General features: G+C 40.4%; 1 protein-coding gene across 8 annotated transcripts in view; it reads left to right on the top strand.

The window, feature by feature from the left end:
- The window catches only part of SIL1 (SIL1 nucleotide exchange factor), a 324841-nt gene that overhangs the window by 177880 nt on the left and 121918 nt on the right, over positions 1-25043 (top strand). For all 8 annotated transcript variants that reach the window (XM_064276851.1, XM_064276819.1, XM_064276836.1 and 5 more), the window contains one exon: positions 6096-6195. In XM_064276851.1, coding sequence (XP_064132921.1) covers positions 6096-6195 — 100 coding nt within the window. The remainder of the gene's footprint in view (positions 1-6095; positions 6196-25043) is intronic.

The following is a 25043-nucleotide window of genomic DNA, read 5'->3' as shown; positions in this document are numbered from 1 at the left end:
GATGGTGCCCAGCTACAACCAATGACTGTCCTGACAGGGAACACAACAGAGAATCCCTGAGGGAGTTGGAGAGCAGTGGGCTGCAGACCCCAAATTCTCGTAGAAAGACCAGACTTAATGGTCTAACTGAGACTAGAATAACCCCGGAGATCATGGTCCCCAGACCTTCTGTTAGCCCAAGACAGGACCTATTCCCGAAGCCAACTCTTCAGACAGGGATTGGACTGGACTATGGGATAAACAATGATACTGGTGAAGTATGAGCTTTTGGGATCAAGTATACGCATAAGACTATGTTGGCATCTCCTGTCTGAAGGGGAGATGAGAGGGTAGAGGGGGTCAGAAGCTGGTGGAATGGACAGGAAAAGAGAGAGTGGAGGGAAGGAGTGTGCTGTCTCATTAGGGGGAGAGCAATGAAGAGTATATAGCAAGGTGTTGATAAATTTTTGTGTGAGAGTCTGACTTGATTTGTAAACTTTCACTTAAAGCACAATTAAAAAAAAAAGAGTAAAGCCTCATTTTGGGGTTTGAGCAGCTGGGTGTTTGGAGTTACCATTTATTGACATAGAAAAGATTGAGAGAGGAACAGGCTTATGAGGAGAAGAATCAAGAGGCTATGTTTTAGATGTAATGAGTTTGAGGTACCTGTTAAACATCCAAGATCAGAGGGGTGATAAATCAGTTATGTAGTTGTAAAAAGATTGATATCCTAGGCATTAGTGAGCTGAAATGAACTGTATTGGCCGTTTTGAATCGGGCAATCATATGGTCTACTAAACTGGAAATGACAAATTGAAGAGGAATGGTATCACATTCATTGTCAAAAAGAACATTTCAAGATCTATCCTGAAGTACAATGCTGTCAGTGATAGGATAATATCCATACACCTACATGGAAGACCAGTTAATACAACTGTAATTCAAATTTACACAACAACAACTAAGGCCAAAAATGAACAGTTGAAGATTTTTGCCAACCTCCACAGCCTGAAATCAATCAAGTGTGCAATTAAGATGCATTGATAATCACTGGTGATTGGAATATGAAAGTTGGGAACAAAAAAGAAGGATCAGTAGTTGGAAAATATGGCCTTGGTGATAGAAATGATGCTGGAGATCCACTTGATAGAACTTTGCAAGACCATTGACTTATTCATTGCAGATACCTTTTTTCACCAACATAAGCTACAACTATGCACGTGGATCTTGCTGGATGGAATACACAGGAATCAAAACTACATCTGTGGAAAGAGATGATGGAGAAACTCAATATAATGAGTCAGAATAAGGCCAGGGGCTGACTGAGGAACAGACCATCAATTGCTCATGTGCAAGTTCAAGCTGAAGCTTAAGAAAGTTAAAACAAGTCCACGAGAGCCAAAATATGACCTTGATTATGTCCTAGCTGAATTTAGAGATCATCTCAAGAATAGAGTTGACCCATTGAATACTAATAACCGAATACCAGATGAGTTGTAGGATGTCATTAAGGACAACATACATAAAGGAAATAAAAAGTCATTAAAAAGACAGGAAGAAAAGAAAAGACCAAAATAGATGTCAGAAGAGATTCAGATTGGTGCCCATTCCAAAGAAAGATGATTCAGCAGAATGCAGAAATTATTGAACAATATCATAAGCAAGTAAAATTTTGCTGAAGATCATTCAAAAATGATTGCAGCAGTACATTGGCAAGGAATTGCCAGAAATTCAAGCTGGATTCAGAAGATGATGTGAAACAATTGATACAATTGCTAACGTCAGATAGATTTTGGCTGAAAACAGAGACTACCAGAAAGGTGTTTACCTATGTCTTATTCACTATGCGGAGGCATTCGACTGTGTGGATCGTAACAAATTATGAATAACATTGCAAAGAATGGGAATTCCGGAACAATTAATTGTGCTCACGAGGAACTTATACATAGACCAAGAGGCAGTTGTTGGAACAGAACAAGAGGCTATTTAGTGGTTTAAAATCAGGGAAGGCATGCTTCAGCATTGTATCCTTTTACCATACTTATTTAATCTGTATGCTAAGCAGACAATCCAAGAAGCTAGACTATATGAAGAAGAATGGGGCAGCAGGATTGGAGGAAGACTCGTTAACAACCTGAAGTACACAGGTGATACAACCTTGCTTGCTGAAATCGAAGAGGACATAAAGCACTTACTGATGAAGATCAAAGACTACAGCCTTCAGTATGGATTACACCTCAACGTAAAGAAAACAAAAATCCTCACAACTGGACCAATAAGCAACATCATGATAAACAGAGGAAGTATTGAAGTTATCAAGGATTTCATTTTACCTAAGTCCACGATCAGCCCTCATGGAAGCAGCAGTCAAGAAATCAAACGGGGTATTGCATTGGGCAAATGTGCTTCAAAAGACCTCTTTGAAATATTAAAAAGCAAAGATGTCAGTTGGAGGATTAAGGTGTGCCTGTCTCAAGCCATGGTATTTTCATTCACCTCATATGCATGTGAAAGCTGGACAGTGAATTAGGAAGACCAAAGAAGAATTGATGCCTTTGAATTATGGAGTTGGCAATGAATATTGAATATACCATGGACTGCCAGAAGAACGAAGAAATCTGTCTTAGAAGTAGTACAGCCATAATGCTCCTTAGAAGCAAGGATGGGAAGACTTCGTCTTAAGTACTTTGGACATGTTGTCAGTAAAGACTAGTCCCTGGGGAAGGACAACATGCTTGGTGTCTTAGTCATCTAGGGCTGCTGTAACAGAAATACCACAAGGGGATGGCTTTAACAAAGAGAAATTTATTTCTTCACAGTTAAGTAGGCTAAAAGTCCAAATTCAGGGTGTCAGCTCCAGGGGAAAGCTTTGTCAGCGTTCTCATCAATCATTCCCCGGACTGGGAGCTTCTCTGTGCAAGGACCCCAGGTCCAAAGGACGTGCTCTGCTCCTGGCACTGCTTTCTTGGTGGTATGAGGTCCCCCTGCCTCTCTGCTTTCTTCTCTGTTTTATATCTTAAGAGATTGCCTCAAAACACAATCCAATCTTGTATATTGAGTCCTGCCTCACTAACACAACTGCAGCCCATCCTACCTCATTGACATCATAGAGGCAGGATTTACAACATAGAGGAAAATCACACAATACCAGGAATCATGGCCCAGCCAAATTGAAACACATATTTTGGGGGGGTCATAATTCAGTCCATGCCACTTGGTAGAGGGTCAGCGAAAAGGAGGAAGACCTTCAACAAGATGGATTGACACAGTGGCTGCGACAGTGGGCTCAAACATTGCAGTGACTGTGAGGATGGTGCAGGACCAGGTAGTCTTTCATTGTGTTGTACATAGGGTCACTGTGAGTTGGAACCAACTCAATGACACCTAACAACAACAACACAATAGTCTAGTGCTCTGGGGAGAGGTTTGGGCTAAAGATGTGAATCTGGGCATCATTGGCAAATAGATATTTAAAGAGAACTAGGGGAGAGTGTGAAGATAGAGAAGATTGTCCAGGACTGAATTTCAAAGCATTCCATATATGGAGTTTAGGTAAGAAAGGAGGAGCCAGTTAAAGGGTTAGAGCCGGAGTAAGGAAGAGGAAGAACCAGGAGAGTCTGGTAATAAGAAGCCAAGAAAGGAGAGTGTTTCAAGAAAGGAAGGGTGAACTGTGTAAATGCTTCTGAGTAGTTGAGGAACACGAAGTTGGAGAAGGGTCCACTGGATTTGACCATCCACTTATTGGTAATTTAGGGAGCAGTTTTAGTGCAGTTGCAGGGACAAAATCCAGATTAGATTAAATGGTAATGTAAATAGGAGTCAAGAAGGTGGGAATCGTGAGTCAAGAGAATGTGTTCAAAAAATTTTACTTTGATGGAAAGTAGGGAAATGGCATGATAACTAGAAAAAACTGTGAAGTTAAAGTATGCTGATGGGAATAATCCTATATAAAGGGAGAGCTTGATGATACAAGAGAGAAGGGTATAATTATGAGAGTTAAAGCTTTTAAAAAGGCAAGTGGGACCTGGAGTGTAAGATTGATAGAAGCAGGGACACTGTCATCCATTATAGCAGAAGGGAAAGCAGAGAATATTGATCCAGGTGCAGGTTGGTTTATAGAGTTGATGATGGGAAGATGAGGGAGTTCCTGCTGATAATGTCTATTTTCTCAGTGAAGAATGAGGTGAGATTGCCAACTGAGGGTGGGGTGTGTGTGCGTGCACATGTGGCTTTTTCATGTGTGTAGTTGGGGTTGAGAGTAGGCGTGATGATGGATGACCTGGTAGGGTGAGACTTAAGACAGTAAACAGATAGGAGACATGGCAGGATTCGTCCTGACCAAGTCTGAGAGGAGGAATAATGTATTCACTTATAACCCTCAATACTTAGCTCCCAGGGAGGGGAGGAGCCAGGGCAGTGGCATCCTCATGCAATGGGCAGTGGATGGGGCTCTGCAGGGCAGGGGATGCTCTCTCATGTCTTACAGGAGTGTGCTGATGATTTGAATAAAATATTACTTTTTAAGACATTAACATAGTACTCAACACATGGTTAAGTGCTCAATAAGTAGGAGTGATTAACTGTTATTCATTAGCTTAGGAGGACTGAGAAGACAAGTTATTTTTCCCAGGGGCCTAGGATGAAGCAAAGACTGAATGAGTAAATCCCTGAGAGCTTGGCCCTCTCATGAGAGCTGAAGTTGCTGGGGTCTTGGACTCTGAGATATATGCACTGTCTTTCCTGGAGTAGAACAGGCCAGTGGTCCCTGTCTTGATTACCTAGTCCCGCTGTAACAAAAAATACAAGTGAGTGGCTTTAAAGAACAGAATTCTATTTTCTCGCAGTTCTTGTGGCTAAAAGTCTAAATCAGGGTCTCAGCTGTGTCAATTCCTTCTGTAGGACTCTCTCTCCTAGTTTCTGGTATCTGCCAGCAATCATTGGTGTTCCTTGGCTTGTTCTCACATGGCATCTGTCTTCTCCTTATGTGTGTCTCTGTGTTTGTTTTGTTCTTGTTATAAGACACCACTTAGAAGTGATTAGGTTTAGGATCCATCCTACTCTGGTATGACCTCATTAACATAAGAAGACCCATATTTCCAAACATTGTCATGTTTACAGGTACAGGGATTAGGATGTCAACATAACATTTTGGGGGACACAGTTCAATCTGTAACAGTCCCTTCTTCCCCCACCTCTGAAATCTCATGGGTTATCCTTAGCCCACCTATAGCTGGACAGTCTTGTCAAGCATAGCCCATATTCCACACTTCCCTTTGACTGCATCACCTTTGTTCTTACCTCTCCTCACTGAACTGAAATGAGTGCCAGTGGCAAAATCTTGCCCCTCATGGCTGCCTTCTCTCCAGTCAAGACAAATGGCTGTAGCTTGGATTGGTTCCAGGAGCCTTTGTGGGGATACCACTCTTTAGTCTTTGGCAGGTTCCCAAGATTACAGCTATGTTGGTTCCTTTCCTATCCTTCCTCCCCTTGGAGGCTAACTGAGGAAAATGGGTGTCCTAGATCCTAGTACTCCATGTCTCAAATCCCTTCCATTGTTATGTTGATACATACCTTCTGCACCTTCTCTGTGCCCAGGGATTGGTCTTCAGGTCTGAATTTACCCAACCCAGTTTTGCGAAGACAGGCTGGTTTGTCAAACCAGATCTGGCACACATGGTGAGGCTCAGGACCCTGTTGTTTTCTTTTCTAGAAGAACATAAATAGGGTGCGTGTTACTCCTTGTGTCTGTGTCCACTGCCTTCCAGGAAGTCCTGCCCTGGCATGTGCTGAGGGAACAGCATCGCACAGACATTCCAGGGTTGCTTCTGCCTGGGCAGCTGACTGAAGCTCTCTGTCCATGGTGTCCATGTCTGCTCCATGCCCTTCTCTCCTTTCTCATGAAATGACCCTAACATCAGCCATGTCTTTCCCCCTTAGCTTTAAGGTCAGGTCACCCTGTTGGACCTTTGGTTGCCCAAAAGCGAAGGCAGGATAATGCAGTCAGAGTCAGACCTGGTCTGGCCCTACTTGCCTTGGGCCGCTGGCCTCCCAGGAGGGTTTTCTTTATTGGGAAAAGTGATGCCTCCCTCCTGACTCTCAGCTTCTCTTTGGGGTAGGCTGGACATCAACACTGATGCCTACACATCTGAAGACCTCAAGAGTGCGCTGGCAAAACTCAAGGATGGGGCAGAGATGGAGAGTTCAAAGGAAGACAAGGTGAGTGATATTCTTCTCAGGGAGTTAATATGAGCCAGCAGGACAGCCATGGTGTTTTTGCAGATAAGAGAATCACTTTTCCCTGAAACTTTTACAATAAACATGGGATAATAATAATAGTAATAGCGTAAAATGATTTAAAGAACAGTTAATGTCAAATAACTAACCCTTCATAGACTATTAAAAAATATATATTGGGAGCATTTCTGTCATAGTTAAGGTTAGAATCCAACTTTCCATTATATGTATGGGGGAATTGAGGTACAGAGCAAAGGTGGCCATACTCTACATTGTCATAGACATGAGGAGGAGAATAGAAAGTAAACCCCAGATCTCCTTATTTATAATTAAACACAAGCTTGTTCCAAAAGGACAGCGAAGCTAGGCCAGGAAGGAAGAGTTCTGGGTGCTTGTTATTGTCCTTTAAATCTGAAGCAAATTCATTCTGTCTTTGGGCCTCAAATTCCCTAAATGTAAAACGTGGAGCTGGAACACGAGGATAGCCGAGGTTTCCTCCATCTCCAAATTACAAGTTCAGGGAATGAGAACAGAAAAGAGGTGGAATTACTGCATACAAGATAGTGTATAGCCTCTAGACCCTGTCCCTAATATCAGAAGGTTCCTAGGCATAGACCTAAACTAAAGAGAAATACTACTCTTAGATGGACCATGAGCTCAAGCAATAGCTAGAAAATATCATAAATCATCTCTTTACATTCCAGTTGAGTCCTGTCAGGTCTTAAAAGAGCCTCCTCTGACGGCCGCCTTGGAGACCTTTCTAAATTCTCTCTCCCTCTTCTCACAGTTCTTTTAGCCTTTGTATGTCTTCTCCCCAGAATCATGGCAGTCACTTGGAGAGGCAGCATTAGACCTTTGACAACTTGAATGTTAGTGGAGGAAGCCTTGGGTCCTTCAAATCCTTGGGAACTAAGTATTTCTGAGATACATGAACTTTTTTTTCTTTTTTGGTGAGGATTGGGAGGTTGGTGTTTGACTTAATAATTTGTGTTAATATGCAAGCCAAGTCTCCATGTCTTTACTCATCTTACCGAAGTCACGCTTCCCAGCATGGAAAGTGTATGTGGTATGGGAAGGCGGAAGCAGGCTGGCAGCAGCAGCAGCAGTGGGTGAAGGAAGATGATGCAGAGAATTTTATCCTGTCACAGGTGCATTAGCTGAGTGGGGTAAGGAAAAATGAATTCTCTACCTGGTGAAGGCAGGCCAGGAGAGGACAGCAGTGTATGCCTAAGTGCCTCGGGCAGAGATTGGTGTTCGTGTAGTCAGGGTTTGGGCTCCTTCCCACCTACCACCTCTGAAGCCCCCCTTACCACGGGCTCCATGTGGGACCGATGGGAACGTAAAAGTCAGCTTCTGTCCTATGTCTTCTCTGCAGATTAAAAAAAAACCCATGCTGTCCAGTCATAGCGTCATATGAGTCAGTTCCCACTCATAGCGACCCTATGAGTCTCTGCAGATAGAAGACCAATTCTTCCCCTTCCTCTTCTCTGTCCTCCCTTTTTGGGAGCTCAGTGGTCTTTCTTTCCTCAGGGAATGGCATTTTTGTGTTTTTTCCCCCATAATTCAGTTAGGGTAGAAAAGTATGAATATTTATGAAAAGATTTTTTAAAAATGTAAAATCAAGAGATTATTTAAAAGTTTTCAGTTGCTGTTTTTGCAATTAAAAATAATCCTCTCCCCTTGCATGGGAGATTTCAGTACCAGTACCCAAATGAAAAATCCCAGAACCAGCTGATTCAAGTCAGCTGCCCTGTTCTGAGGTATACTTGTCCACCCTCTGTCTTTACTTCCTTGGAGCTTAGGTTCCTAGCTTCTTCAGTGAGGTGCTGGGTCCTGGGGTCCTTCTCCCACTTCCCTTTGGAGCCCATCCAGACTGACTCAGCTCACTGCCAATGTGCTACCAGAGCTGACTCTGGGAATGGAAAATCAATCGACTTAAAGTAGGTTGGGGAGTTTCTTACATGTCTGAAGCTTCTGGTTTTGGATGCTATCATACTTTATGTTTACCAATCTTTAAACCAAGCCTGTGTGGTAGCTTGTAAGGGCAGGATGGTGCTTTGCTATTTATAAAGACAGTACTGTCTGAAAGGCCACATCCTGTCAATTGAGTATTTTTCTGGGTTTGATTTTTTGGGGGAAAGGGCATCAATTCCATTGTATCTAGTGGTACCTTAGTAGATTTGATTGATTTAGTCCTTCCCAGAGTCCTTTGCTTCTGAGAAAAAAGCCTTGCTTCACCCAACAGATTTGGGCTTTTATTGTTGAGTCTGATCCATTTTTCCTTCTATATTACCATATATATTGCTTAATGCTTTATGTCTTATCATATCGGTTGTTGTTCACCTATATCCTAGAAATTACTCCAGTTTATAATATGGCCTTCCTAAGCCAGTTGCTAGATAAGATGGAGTAGACCCGTTTCTCCCTATTCTTCCTGCTAAAGACAACTAAAAACCTTGGCTCTCATACTAAAAGAAAACATAGGAGACACTGGAAGGTAGAGAGAAGATGACAGACTGGATAGCTGTCTGGGTTTTCTTTTTGTCTTCTATATACCTCAGACTGGGTGCTGGAGAAGCCTGCAACCTGGAAATATAGGTTGCGGACTATAAAAACCCTAAGAGAAATCTGCTCTCCCTAGACAAAGGACTGTGAAAAAGCAGCCTAACAGGACAAAAATCTCTTTGCCAGTACCCATCCTACTTGTAGTAAACTGCACTTTGATTCCTCCACCAAGGTAGCATCAGCAGAAGCCAAGCAGGCAGCCTGCATCTGTACCCCTTCCTAGTGGCAGCAAGGTAGTGAGAGGCAAAGCTTCACTTCCTCTGCCATGGTGGTATGAGTGGGGACCAAGTGTTGAGACTGGTTTTCTATCCCCTGCCTGGGTGTAGCAGGCTGGTTTTCCCACTAGATATTGTCAGCAAGGAACCTGAACTGCCTCCTGCCAGGCAGCGCCAAGGTGGTGTTTCACTCACCCCTGCTGAGGTGGTGTCAGTGGGGGTAGATGAGGAGTCTATAATTCCACTCCCATCTGGTGGCAACAAGGTGGTGCGAGGCAGCATCACTTCCCCCTGCAGAGTAGTGTCAGTTATTGTGAGGAGCCTCAACTTCCTCCCCCAGACAATGACCATGAAAGAGTATTTTACTTCCCTCACTGGGGTGGTATGAGTGGAGGCCAGGAGAGGAATCTGGACTATTACCCTGTTGTGGTTTGAATCGTGTCCCCAAACATAGGTGTTGTAAATTTTAACTCCTATACCTGTGGTTATAATCCCATTTGGGAATAGGTTTTTTTGTTATGTTAATTAGACAGTATTACTGTAGGGTATGTCTTAAATTAATCTCTTTTGAGATATAAAAAAGATTAAACAAGCAAGCAATCAAGTATAGATAGGGAAAGAGAGATGCCAAGCTATGTGAAGATGGCCTGGGAGCAGAAGTTCCAAAGACACAAGGACCTTCCTCTAGAGCCTACAGAGAAAGAAAACCTTTCCCTAGGGCCAGCACCCTGATTCAGACTTCTAGCCTCCTAACTGTGAGAAAGTAAATTTCTGTTTGTAAAGTCACCGATTTGTGGTATTTCTGTTATAGCAGCACTAGATAACTAAGACGCACTCCCAGTGTCCAGTATTGGCAGGTGACGCTCTTCTCCCTCTTAACTAGAGTAGGGGGAGGATGTTGGAGAGAAAGGAGCTAGAGAAAGGGATTTGCATATAAAGTTCTGGGAAGACCCCATATTGACCTTCACAAGAAACTGACCAGTATTAACACAGCAAAATTATTTGAGAACTGAATTACAGTGTGGAATATTGTCCAGATTTTCATATTAGCCTTTGAGTAGCACGCAAAGGAAGCAGACCAGAATAGCACTTCAAAGGCTTTGAAAACTAAATTGTCATTGGAGCCCCAGCACATAAAAGTAACCCAGAACCAGCATGCTACACCTAAATAGAGTGACTGCCTAATAAATAAGATTAAATAGAATCAGATCTCATAATTTAACAATTAGGATATCTGAGATGTGATCAAAATTCACGCATTATACCAAGAACCAGAAAAATCACAACTTGAATTAAAAAAGAAAATCAATAGATGCTGTCATGGATTGAATTGTGCCCCAAAATATCTGTCAACTTGGCTAGGTCATGATTCCCAGTATTGTATGATTTTCTACCATTTTGTCATCTGATGTGATTTCCCTATGTGTTGTTTAAGTCCTATCATTATGATATAATGAGAAGAATTAGCAGCAGTTATATTGAGATCTATAAGATTAGATAGTGTCTTAAGCCAATCTCTTTTGAGATATAAAAGAGGGAAGCGAGCAGAGAGACACAGGGACCTCATACCATCAAGAAAGCAGCACTGGGAACAGAATGTGTCCTTTGGGCCTGAGGTTCTTGTGCAGAGAAGCTCCTAAACTATGGGATGATTGATGACAAGAACCTTCCTCCAGAGTCGACAGAGGGATAAAGCCATTCCTGGAGCTGCCACCCTGAATTTGGACTTCTGGCCTGCTGGACTATGAGAGAATAAACATCTCTTTGTTAAAGCCATCCACCTGTGGTATTTTCGTTACAGCAGCACTAGATGACTAACACAGATGCCAACATTGAGATGACTTAGAAGTTGGAGTTATCTGACGAGAGTTTTAAAGCAACCATCATAAAAATACTTTAATAAGCAATTATGAACCCTCTTGAAACAAATGAAAACTTCAGCAAAGAAATAGAAGATATATGTAGAAAATTGAAGTTATAGAACTGAAAATATAACTAAAATGAAAACCTCACTGGATAGGCTCAATAGCGTACTAGAGATGACAAAGAAATAAAAAACGAAGACAATTAGAGGTACACAAGAATAAAGAGTAACTATCGTAAATGCTGTAACATATACAATCCTGCAACAACAGTAATAACAATAATTTTTGAGTAGATAATTAGGCAAATATGTATGCTACATAGGTGTGGGAGGTTGTTCAGGAGTATACCTGCGTGCATATATAGGTACCAGAAAACCAAATCCATTACCATCAAGTCGATTTCAACTCATTGCGACCCTATAGGACAGAGTAGAACCAACCCATAGGGTTTCCAAGTAATGCCAGGTGAATTCGAACTGCTGACCTTTTGGTTAGCAGCTATAGCTCTTAACGACTGTGCCACTAGGGTATCCATGCATATATAGGTAGGGATTGGATATTTCTACTTATATATTTGTAAATGTTGCATGTATACTCATCTATATAACAGAGCACATAGGGAACATAGTTATAGAAACAGCTCAGATATTGAGACTGAACTACTAGACTTGAAGGCTAAAGACTAACAGTCTCAGGGGACATCTAGGTCAGTTGACAAATCATAGTTCATAAAGATAATGTCTACATCTCAGTCTGATGAGTAGCATCTGGGGCCTTAAAAACTTGCAAGCACTAAGAAACATCTCTTGGTTTCATCCTGCCTGGAGCAAAGGAGAATGAAGAAAAACTAAGAATCAAGGAAGCAATTAGTCCAAAGGACTAATGGCCCACGGGAACCACAATCTCTACTACCCTGAGACCAGAAAAACCGGATGGTGCCCAGCTACCACTACCAACAAGTCTGACTGGGACCACAATAGAAGATCCTGGTTAGAATGGGTAAAAAATGTGGAACAAAATTCAAATTAAAAGAAAAACAGACTTATTGGTCTGATAGAGACTAGAGGAACCCCCAAGACTATTGCCCTAAGACAACATTCTAACATGAAACCGAAGACACTCTAGGAGGACACCTTTAAGCCAAATAATAGGTGGGCCGATAAAATAAACAATAACACTTGTGAAGAATGTGCCTCTTGGAACAATCAACTATACAAGACCAAAAGGGAAACATTTGCCCCAAACCGAAGATGAGAAGGCAGGGAGGGGCAGGGAAACCGGACTAATGGAAGTAGGGAACTCAGAGAGGCAATGGGGAGAATGCTGACAAGCTGGGTGGATTACAACCAATATGACAGAACAATTTGTATATGAATTACTGATTGGAAAACTAATTTGCTGTGTAAACTTCCACCTAAAAAACAACAAAATATTTAAAAAAGAAAAAGACATGTCATAGTCAAACTTCTAAAAACTAAAAACAGAAAATATCTCAAGAACAGCTAGAGAGAAACAATGAATAGCAGCAAATTTCTCTATGATTTTTGTAGAGGCCAGAAGGATGTAGCATATTTTCCAAGTGCTGAAAAAAACAGACTTTCACTTGGAGTTCCCTAGTCAATGAAAAGATCCTTCATGAGTGAAAGGGCAATCAAGACATTCTCAAACAAAGGAAAATTGAGAGAATTTTTTACCAAGAGACCTACCTTAAAAGAAGGGCTAAAGGATTGTCTCCACATAAAAATGAAGTAATAACAGAAGAAAACTTGGAACATCAGGAAGGAAAAAAGAAAAATGGAGTAAACATAGAAAGTATAATAGACCGTCTTATCCTCTTGGGTTTTAAAAATTATGTTTGATAGTTTAAGCAAAAACCATGACATCATCTGATGTGGTTCTCAATGATGTAGAGAAAATATTTAAGACGATTTTAAAGACAAAGGATTAAGAGAGTTAATTGGAAGTAAGTTTTCTACACTTCAAAGTGGTAAAATATTGGCATCAGTAAACTATGATAAGTTATTTATATATATTTTAATAGCTAGATCACTAAAAATACTCTATAAAGAGATATTCTCAAAAACACTACAGATATATAAAAATGCAATTCTAGAAAGTATAACCCACAGGAAGGCAAGAAAAGGGAACAGAGGAACAAAAACAGAGGGAACAGAAAAAAAAAAAGGCAGACTTGAGCTCTTAACATATCGATAATTACATTAAATGTAAATGATCTAAATATAATTGTTAAAAAACATGATGGTAGCATAGATTGAAAAAAAAATGACCCAAATATATGTTGTCTACAAAAAACTCAAATATGATGATAAAGCAGGTTGAAAGTGAAAGGATGGAAAGTATATCATGTAAGCATTAGTTAAAAAAAAAAAAAAGAAGAGGTGGAGTCAAGATGGTGGAATAGACAGACAGTTCCGGAGAGCCTTCTTTACAACAAAGACCCGAAAAAACAAGTGAAACAAGTATATTTGTGACAAGCTGGAAGCCCTGAGCTTCAAAGACAAGCTTAGAAAATGAACTGGGGGGCAGGGGGAGGAAGAGATCGTTAAGAAGCGGAGAGGAGTTACTGGGCCTGAATTGCAGGGAGCCCTCAGGTACCATTCCTGGAGCAGTGGCAGCAGGCTGGTACTATTGTTCAGCCGCAGTTTCCTTAGGGAGAAGCAGGCAGCCACACAGCTTACTCACATCTCTGGAGCCTGAGAAGAACGGTGCACTTGGCAAAAGCTAAGTACTTTCATGTGTTTTACCGCGCCCCCCTCCCCCAAGCTGGCTTCAGCAGCTGAATTCCCTGGGCCAGACATAGGCCCTGTTGAGCACCTAGAGCCATCCTCCCAGACTTCGAGGAGGAAAAAATTTTCAATGGTAGAAAAAGATAATTTGCCAGCTCCACTAACTGGGGGAGCTCAGAACAGAAGCAGCTTTTGTCCAGGCATAAACCGTCCATGGGCTTTGAGCAGCTTTCCCTACTGCGTGGACCTGTGTGGGCCTATTTCGGGAGAATAGGCCCTTGTTGGCCTATTCTGTGCAGTGGAGAGGTGGGTGTTTGACGTTTGACATTGCTTTGCCTATTAAACAAGGTCCTCACCTACCCACATCAGGGATCTAAAGACTGGTAGCTCCACTCAGGTCACCCAGCCACCCGCGACAGGGGTCCAAGGATAACTGGTAACTCCCTGTACTTACAACCCAAAAATTTGGGTACCCATGGTCTGTCTGCAGAACCCACCCACCTGCATGTTCTGGGGAACAGGTACGCATTTTCCTCAGAGACACTCGGGGTCGATTCTTAGCCCCCTGCCTTGTTCAGAGCATGACCCCCTGCTGCAAACAGATACCGGTATATATGCCAATCACCCGTGCCCCTCTAAGACTGTAGGACAGAGCCTGTACCACACACTTGGTGATCAGCTACCTGGACACCTGAGCTGAATTCAAAAAAGAAAAGTGAATGGACTCCTAGACTGATATACCTGATAACAGCTCTAGCCAGCTGGGGACAGGATGTCAGAGCTCCAAAGGCGAAAATAAGCTAGCTCACTCAAGCAACCCATTTAGGTATAACTAAACAAAACAAAGCAAGAAACTACGACACAGTAAGCAAGCATAAACTAATACAATAACTTATAGATGGCTCGGAGACAACAGTCAATATCAAGTCACATAAAGAAACTGACCATGATCACCTCAACAAGCTCTCAAAACAAAGAATCCAGGGATCTTCTAGATGAAAGTGCATTCCTGGAATGACCACAGGCAGAACAGAAAAGTTTAATATACAGAACCCTTCAAGACATCCGGAAGGAAATGAGACAATATGCAGAACAAGCCAAGGAACACACAGATAAAGCAACTGAACAGATTAGAAAGATTATTCATGAACATAATGAAAAATTTAATAAGCTGGAAAAATCCATAGACAGCAATCAGAAATTCAGAAGATTAACAATAAAATTACAGAAGTAGACAACGCAACAGAAAATCAGAGAAGCAGAACTGAGCAAGTAGAAGCCAAAATTTCTGACCTTGAAGATAAATCACTTGGCGCTAATATATTTGAAGAAAAATCAGATAAAAGAATTAAAAAAAATGAAGAAACCTTAAGAATCATGTGGGACTCTATCAAGAGAAATAACCTACAAGTGGTTGGAGTAGAACAGGGAGGGATACCAGAAAATACAGAGAGAGAATTGTTGAAGATTTTTTAACCAAAAACTTCCCTGATACTGTGAAAGATGAGAAGGTATCTATCTAAGATGCTTATTGAACTCCACATAAGGTAGATGTTAAAAGAAAGTCACCAAGACATATTATAATCAAACTTGCCAAAATCAAAGATAAAGAGAGAATTTTAAGAGCAGCTAGGGATAAACGAAAAGTCACCTGCAAAGGAAAGCCAATAAGAATGAGCTCGGACAACTCGGCAGAAACCATGCAGGCAAGAAGGCAATTGGATGACTTATTTAAAAAATTGAAGGAAAAAAATTGCCACCCAAGAATCATATATCCAGCAAAACTGTCTCTTAAAAATGAAGGTGAAATTAGGACATTTCCAGATAAACAGAAGTTTAGGGAATTCATAAAAACCAAACCAAAACTACAAGAAATACTAAAGGGAGTTCTTTGGTTAGAAAATCAGTAATATCAGGTATGAACCCAAGATTAGAACACTGAACAGAGCAATCAGAATTCAACCCAGACAGGGAAATAAACAAAGCAAGACTATTAAGAACAAAACAAAAAAAAAAGCTCAAAATAAAAAGCGATGTTATTATATACAAGAAGACAACATTAAAACAATAGACAGGGACTAAGAAATGTAATCATAGATCTTCCATATGGAGAGGAAGATACGGCAATACAAAGAAATGAAAGTTAGGTTTAAATTTAGAAAAATAGGGGTAAGTAATAAGGTAACCACAAAGGAGACAAACTATGCTACTCATCAAAACAAAATACAAGAAAAAAATAGAGACTCAGCAGAAACAAAATCAGCAATGAATATGAGGAAAGGACAATATATAAAGAGAATCTACTCTGCACATAAAATCAGGTGGGAGAAAGAAACTGTCAACAACACACAAAAAAAGACATGAAATTGATAGCACTAAATTCATACCTATCCATAATTACCCTGAATTTAAATGGGCTAAATGCACCAATAAAGAGACAGAGAGTGGCAGAATGGATTAAAAAACAAGATCTGTCTATATGCTGCCTACAAGAGACACATCTTAGACTTAGAGACACAAACAAACTTAAACTCAAAGGATGGAAAAAAATATATCAAGCAAACAACAATCGAAAAAGAGCAGGAGTGGCATTATTAATTTCTGACAAAATAGACTTTAAAGTTAAATCCATCAGAAAGGATAAGGAAGGGCACTAATGATTAAAGGCACAATATACCTAGAAGATATAACCATATTAAATATTTATGCACCCAATGACAGGGCTGCAAGATACATAAAATAAACTCTATCAGCATTGGAACGTGAGATAGACAGCTCCAAAATAATAGTTGGAGACTTCAACACACCACTTTTGGTGAAGGACAGGACATCGAGAAAGAAGCTCAATAAAGACACGGAAGATCTAAATGCCACAGTCAACCAACTTGACCTCGTAGACATATTCAGAACACTCTACCCAACAGCAACCAAGTACACTTTCTTTTCTAGTGCACATGAAACATTCTCGAGAATAGACCACATGTTAGGCCATAAAGCAAGCCTTAGCAGAATCCAAAACATTGAAATATTACAAAGCATCTTCTCTGACCATAAGGCCATAAAGGTGGAAATCAGTAACAGAAAAAGCAGGGAAAAGAAATCAAACACTTGGAAACTGAACAATACCCTGCTCAAAAAAGACTGGATTATGGAAGACATTAAGGATGGAATAAAGAAATTCATAGAATCCAAAGAGAATGAAAACACTTCCTATCAGAACCTTTGGGACACAGCAAAAGCAGTGCTCAGAGGTCAATTTATATCAATAAATGCACATATCCAAAAAGAAGAGAGGGCCAAAATCAAAGAATTATCCCTACAACTTGAACAAATAGAAAGAGAGCAACAAATGAAACCCTCCGGCTCCAGAAGAAAACAAATAATAAAAATTAGAGCAGAACTGAATGAAATAGAAAACAGAAAAACAATTGAAAGAATTAACAAGACCAAAAGCTGGTTCTTTGAAAAAATCGACAAAAGTGATAAACCACTAGACAAAATGACAAAAGAAAAACAGGAGAGGAAGCAAATAACCCAAATAAGAAATGAGATGGGCAATATTACAACAGACCCAACTGAAATTAAAAGAATCATATTAGATTACTATGAAAAATTTTGCTCTAAGAAATTTGAAAACCTAGAAGAAAAATGGATAAATTTCTAGAAACACACTACCTACCTAAACTAACACAACAGGGGTAGGGGGGTAGAACAACTGAATAGACCCATAACAAACGAAGAGATTGAAAAGGTAATAAAAAAACTCCCAACCAAAAAAAGCCCTGGTCTGGATGGCTTCACTGCAGAATTCTACCAAACTTTCAGAGAAGAGTTAACACAACTACCACTAAAGGTATTTTAGAGCATAGGAAAGGACAGAATAGTACCAAACTCATTCTATGAAGCCACCATATCCCTGATACCAAAACTAGGTGAAGACACCACAAGAAAAGAAAATTATAGACCTATATCCCTCATGAACGTAGATGCAAACATCCTCAACAAAATTCTAGCCAATAGAATTCAACAACATATCAAAAAAATTTAAAAATGCCCAAAAGATATGAACAGACACTTCACTAAAGAAGACATGCAGGTAGCTAACAGATACATGAGGAAATGCTCACGATCATTAGCCATTAGAGAAATGCAGATCAAAACTACAATGAGATTTCATCTCACTCCAACAAGGCTGGCATTAATCCAAAAAACACAAAATAATAAATGTTGGAGAGGCTGTGGAGAGATTGGAACACTTATACATTGCTGGTGGGAATGTAAAATGGTACAACCACTTTGGAAATCGATTTGGCACGTCCTTAAAAAAGTAGAAATAGAACTACCATACGATGCAGCAATCCCACTCCTTGGAATATATCCTAGAGAAATAAGAGCCATTACACGAATAGATATGTGCACACGCATGTTTATTGCAGGAATGTTTACAATAGCAAAAAGATGGAAGCAACAAAGGTGCCTGTCAACGGATGAATGGATAAATAAATTATGGTATATTCACACAATGGAATACTACCCATTGATAAAGAACAGTGAGGAATCTGTGAAACATTTCGTAACATGGAGGAACCTGGAAGGCATTATGCTGAGTGAAATTAGTTGCGAAAGGACAAATATTGTACAAGACCACTATTATAAGAACTTCTGAAATAGTTTAAATTGAGAACAAAATATTGTTTTGTGGTTACGAGAGGGGGGAGGGAGGGTGGGAGAAGGGCATTTACTAATTAGATAGTAGATAAGAACTACCTTAGGTGAAGGGAAAGACAGCACACAGTACAGGGGAGGTCAGCACAACTGGACTAAACCAAAAGCAAAGAAGTTTCCTGAATAAACTGAATGCTTCGAAGACCTGCGTAGCAGGGGCAAGGGTCTGGGGACCGTGGTTTCAGGGGACATCTAAGTCAATTGGCATAATAAAGTCTGTTGAGAAAATACTCTGCATTCCAGTTTAAAGAGTGGTGCCTGGGGTCTTAAACGCTAGCAAGCAGCCATCTAAGATGCATCAATTGGTCTCAACACACCTGGATCAAAGGAGAAGGAAGAACATCAAGGACACAAGGTGATTACGAGCCCAAGAGACGGAAAGGGCCACATGAACCAGAGAGCACATCATCCTGAGACCAGAAGAACTAGATGGTGCCTGGCTACAATGGATGACTGCCCTGACAGGGAACACAACAGAGAACCTGTGAGGGAGCGGAAGAGCTGTGGGATGCAGACCCCAAATTCTCATAAAAAGATCAGACTTAACGGTCTGACTGAGACTTGAAGGACCCCAGCCACCATGGCCCCCAGACCTTCTGTTGGCCCAGGACAGGAACCATTTCTGAAGCCAACTCTTCAGACATGGGTTGGACTGGGGAAGGGGTTGGAGAGGGATACTAGTAAGGAGTGAGGTTCTTGGATCAGGTGGACACTTCAGACTATGTTGGCATCTCCTACCTGGAGGGGAGATGAGAGGGTAGAGGTGATTAGAAGCAGGCAAAATGGACACAAAAAGAGAGAGTGGATGGAGGGAATGGGCTGTCTCATTAGGGGGAGAGTAATTGGGAGTATATAGCAAGGTGTATATGGGTTTTTGTGTGAGAAACTGGCTTGTAAACTTTCACTTAAAGCACAATAGAAAGTATAAAAAAAGAAAACAAAAATTGGCTATATTAATACCAGATAAAGTTGACTTCAGAACAAAGAATATTATAAAAGGCAAAGAGGACTATTACATAATGATAAAAGGGTCGGTCCACCAAGAAGACATAGCAATCCTAAATGTGTATGCACCAAATAACAGGGCTTTAAAATACATGAAACAAAAACTGATAGAACTGAAAGGAGAAACAGAAAAATTCACAGGCATAGTAGGGGACTTCTGTCCTTTTCTCTGCAATTGATAGAACTACTAGATAGATAATCAGTAAAGATATAGAAGAGCTGAATAATACCATCAACCAGCAAGATTTAATTGATTCCACAAAATAATAACAAAATAGATGTTCTTTTCAAGTGACCATGGAGCGTTCACCAAGACAGACCACATCCTGGGTAATAAAACAAACCTCTACGGACTTTAAAAGAGTTGAGAGTATATAGACTATATTCTCTGGCCTTAATAGAATCAAACTAGAAACCAGAAATGAAAAAATAATAGGAATATCTGCAAACTCTTGAGTCTAAGAGGAAAGAACCAAACCAAAAACCCAATGCCGTCGAGTCGATTCCAACTCATAGCGACCCTATAGGACGGGGTAGAACTGCCCCATAGGGTTTCCAAGGAGCGCCTGGCGGATTCAAACTACCGACCCTTTGGTTAGCGGCCGTAGCACTTAACCACTACACCATCAGGGTTTCCAAGAGGGAAATTTAAAAAGTTCATTGAACTGAATAAAAATGAAAATACAACTTATTAAATTCGTTGGATACGAATAAAGCAATGTTAAGAGGGAAGTTTATACTATCGTTCTTTTTTTTTTTATTAACTTTTATTAAGCTTCAAGTGAACGTTTACAAATCCAATCAGTCTGTCACATATAAGTTTACATACACCTTACTCCGTACTCCCACCTGCTCTTCCCCTATTGAGTCAGCCCTTTCAGTCTCTCCTTTCGTGACAATTTTGCCAGCTTCCCTCTCTCTCTATCCTCCCATCCCCCCTCCAGACAAGAGCTGCCAACACACTCTCAAGTGTCCACCTGATATAATTAGCTCACTCTTCATCAGCATCTCTCTCCCATCCGCTGACCAGTCCCTTTCATGTCTGATGAGTTGTCTTCGGGAATGGTTCCTGTCCTGTGCCGACAGAAGGTCTGGGGAGCATGGCCGCCGGGATTCCTCTAGTCTCAGTCAGACCATTAAGTATGGTCTTTTTATGAGAATTTGGGTATACTATCGTTCTTAAATTAGAAAAGAAGCAAGGTTTAAAAACTACAGCTTCTACATCAAAAAACTAGAAAAAAACGAGTGAAACAAGCAAAAGGACAGAGATAATAGAGAACAAAATCAATGAAATTGAAATCAGAGAAGCAGAGAAAATCAGTGAAACCAGAAGTTGGTAAACTTCTAGAAAGCCTGACAAAGAATAAAAGTAATTAAGGTACAAATTACCAATATAAGGAATGAAACAGGGAGTGTCATTACAGATTCTGTGTATATTAGAAGAATAATAATACTAGGAACAACAACTATGCATAGAAATTCAGCTTAAATGAATGCTCCAATTCTTTTTGAAACATATACTATAGAAATCTACCCAATATGAAATAACTAATCATACTATATAGGAATGGTCTGTATCTATTAAAGAAGTTCCCCCATGTGTCTGTCAGTTTGTCGTACTGTGGGGGCTTGCATGTTGCTGTGATTTTCGAAGCTATGCCACCGGTATTCAGTTACCACCAGGGTCACTTATGGAGGACAGATTTCAGCTGAGCTTCCAGACTAAGACAGACTAGGAAGAAGGACCTAGCAGTCTACTCTGGAAAAGTATTAGCCAGTGAAAACCTTATGAATAGAAGTGGAACATTGTCTAATATAGTGCTGGAAGATGAGCCCCCCAGGTTGGAAGGCACTCAAAAGATGAGTGGGGAAGAGGTGCCTCCTCAAAATAGAGTTGACCTTAATGACGTGGACGGAATAAAGCTTTTGGGACCTTCATTTGCTGATGTGGCACAACTCGAAATGAGAAGAAACAGCTGCAGACACCCATTAATAATTAGAAACTGGAATGTACGAAGTATTAACCTAGGAAAATTGGAAATCATCAGAAATGAAATGGAACACATAGACATTGATATCCTAGGCATTAGTGAGCTGAAATGGACTGGTATTGGCCATTTTGAATCAGACAATCATATAGTCTACTATGCTGGGAATGACAACTCGAAGAGGAACAGTGTTGCAATCAATGTCAAAAAGAACGTTTTAAGATGTGTCCTGAAGTACAGCGTTGTCAGTGATAGGATAATATCCTTATGCCTACAAGGAAGACCAGTTAACACAATTATTATTCAAATTAACGCACCAACCACTAGGGCCAAAGATGAAGAAATAGAAGATTTTTATCAGCTGCGGCAGTCTGAGATTGATGGAACGTGCAGTCAAGATGCATTGATAATTACTGGCGATTGGAATGCAAAAGTTGGAAATGAAGAAGGATCGGTAGTTGGAAAATATGGCCTTGGTGATAGAAACAATGCCGGAGATTGAATGACAGAATTTTGCAAGACCAACGACTTCTTCATTGTAAATACCTTCTTTCACCAACATAAATGGCGACACATACACATGGACCTCGGCAGGAGGAACACACAGAAATCAAATTGACTACATCTGTGGAAGGAGACGATGGAAAAGCTCAATATCAGTCAGAACAAGGCCAGGGGCCGACTGTGGAACAGACCATCAATTCCTCATATGCAAGTTCAAGCTGAAACTGAAGAAAATCAGAGCAAGTCCATGAGAACCAAAATATGACCTTGAGTACATCCCACCTGAATTTAGAGACCATCTGAAGAATAGATTTGAGGCTTGGAACACTAGTGACTGAAGACCAGATGAGTTGTGGAATGACATCAAGGACATCATACATGAAGAAAGCAAGAGGTCATTGAAAAGACAGGAAAGAAAGAAAAGACCAAGATGGATGTCAGAGGAGACTCTGAAACTTGCTCTTGAACATCGAGCAGCTAAAGCAAAAGGAAGAATTGATGAAGTAAAAGAACTGAATAGAAGATTTCAAAGGGTGGCTCGAAAAGACAAAGTATTATAATGACATATGTAAAGAGCTGGAGATGGAAAACCAAAAGGGAAGAATACGCTCGGCGTTTCTCAAGCTGAAAGAACTGAAGAAAAAATTCAAGCCTCGAGTTGCAAGTGACGGGTTCCATGGGGAAAATATTAAATGATGCAGGAAGCATCAAAAGAAGATGGAAGGAATACACAGAGCCATTACACCAAAAAGAATTAGTCGTTGTTCAGCCATTTCAAGAGGTGGCATATGATCAGGAACTGATGGTACTGAAGGAAGAAGTCCAAGCTGCTCTGAAGGCATTGGCGAAAAACAAGGCTCCAGGAATTGATGGGATATCAGTTGAGATGTTTCAACAAACAGATGCATCGCTGGAGGTGCTCACTTGTCTATGCCAAGAAATATGGAAGACAGCTTCTTGGCCAACTGACCAGAAGAGATCCATATTTATGCCTTTTCCCAAGAAAGGTGATCCAACCACATGTGGAAATTATAGAGCAATATCGTTAATATCACACGCAAGCAAAATTTTGCTGAAGATCATTCAAAAATGGCTGCAGCAGTATATCGACAGGGAACGGGCAGAAATTCAGGCCGGTTTCAGAAGAGGATGTGGAACCAGGGATATCATTGCTTATGTCAGATGGATCCTGGCTAAAAGCAGAGAATACCAGAAGGATGTTTACCTGTGCTTTATTGACTATGCAAAGGCATTCGACTGTGTGGATCATAACACACTATGGATAACGTTGCGAAGAGTGGGAATTCCAGAACACTTAATTGTGTTCATGAGGAACCTTTACATAGATCAAAAGGCAGTTGTTTGGACAGAACAAGGGGATACTGATTGGTTTAAAGTCAGGAAAGGTGTGCATCAGGGTTGTATTCTTTCACCATATCTATTCAGTCTGTATGCTGAGCAAATAATTCGAGAAGGTGGACTATATGAAGAAGAATGGGGCATCAGGATTGAAGGAAGACTCACTAATAACCTGTGTTATGCATACGACACAACCTTGCTTGCTGAAAGTGAAGAGGACCTGAAGCACTTACTAATGAAAATGAAAGACTACAGCCTTCAGCATGGATTGCACCTCAACATAAAATGAAGATCCTCATAATAGGACCAATGAGGAATGTCATGATAAACGGTGAAAAGATTGAAGTTGTCAAGGATTTCATCTTACTTGGAACCACAATCAACAGCTGTGGAAGCAGCAGTCAAGAAATCAAAAGACGCATTGCATTGGGCAAATCTGCTGCAAAGGACCTCTTTGAAGTGTTGAAGAGCAAAGATGTCACCTTGAAGACTATGGTGCGCCTGACCCAAGCCATGGTATTTTCAATTGCAACATATGCATGTGAAACCTGGACAATGAATAAGGAAGACCAAAGAAGAATTGACGCCTTTGAATTGTGGTGTTGGCGAAAATATTGAATATATCATGGACTGCCAAAAGAATGAACAAATCTGTCTTAGAAGAAGTAAAGGCAGAATGTTCCTTAGAAGCAAGGATGGCGAAACTGCGTGTTATATACTTTGGAGATGTTGTCAGGGGGGATCAGTCCCTGGAGAAGGGCATCATGCTTGGCAGAGTACAGGGTCAGAGGAAAAGAGGAAGACCCTCAACGAGGTTGATTGAGAAAGTGGCTGCAACAATGAGCTCAAGCATAACAACGATTGTAAGGATGGCTCATGACCAGGCAGTGTTCATTCTGTTGTGCGTAGGGTCGCTATGAGTCGGAACCGACTCGACGGCACCTAACAAGAACAACATTAAAGAAGTTTAGTTTGTTGTGAAAAATCTCCCCAAAAAGGAATTTCTAGGCCCATGTAGTTTTACTGGAGTCTTCTACCAAACGTTTATGAAGAATTAACATCAGTTCTACACAATCTCTTCCAGCAAATGCATAAGGGAGGAGCAGTTCCCAATTTATCTTACAAGGCCAGTAATATACTGCTACCTAAACCAGAAAAAATACAAAAAAAGAAAACTACAGACCAATATCCCTCATGAAGATAGATGTAAAAGTCTTCAACAGAATATTAGCAAATCAAATTCAACAGTATAAGAAAAATTATATACTGAACCAAGTGGGATTAACTGAGAAATACAAGGCTGGTTTAATATATGAAAATCAGTCAGTGCAACCCATCATATCAGAAACTAAGGAAGAAAGTTTCATGATCATATATCAGTTATGCAAAAACAAAAGAAAACTTTTGACAAATTTCAATACCTATTCATGATAAAAACTCAGAAATACAGAGGACCTTCCTCAGCCTGATAAAAAGGATCTACAAAAACATCTCTACCCAATATCATACTTATGGTGAAAGACTGAATCTTTGCCATTAAAGATCAGGAGCAAGGCAAGGATACCTACTCTTAGCACTCTTATTCAGCATAGTCCTAACCAATGCAATAAGGCAAGAAAAGGAAATAAAAGACGTATAGATTGCAAAGGAAGAACTAAAACTATCCCTATTTTCAAATGCCATGATTGTCTATATAGAATTCCCAAAGAACCTACAAAAAAGAACCTTCTAGAATGAATAAGTGAATTCAGAAAGGTCAGAATACACGACTGACATAAATCAATTGTATGTCTATATACTAGCAACAAATATTTAGAAATTGAAATAAAAAGCACAGTACTATTTACAGTTGTTCCC

Source organism: Loxodonta africana, chromosome 2 (genome assembly GCF_030014295.1).
Source record: "Loxodonta africana isolate mLoxAfr1 chromosome 2, mLoxAfr1.hap2, whole genome shotgun sequence".
In the NCBI taxonomy this organism is placed as follows: domain Eukaryota; kingdom Metazoa; phylum Chordata; class Mammalia; order Proboscidea; family Elephantidae; genus Loxodonta; species Loxodonta africana.
Note: the sequence above shows the minus strand (reverse complement) of the source record. Positions and strands in the feature narration are given on the sequence as shown.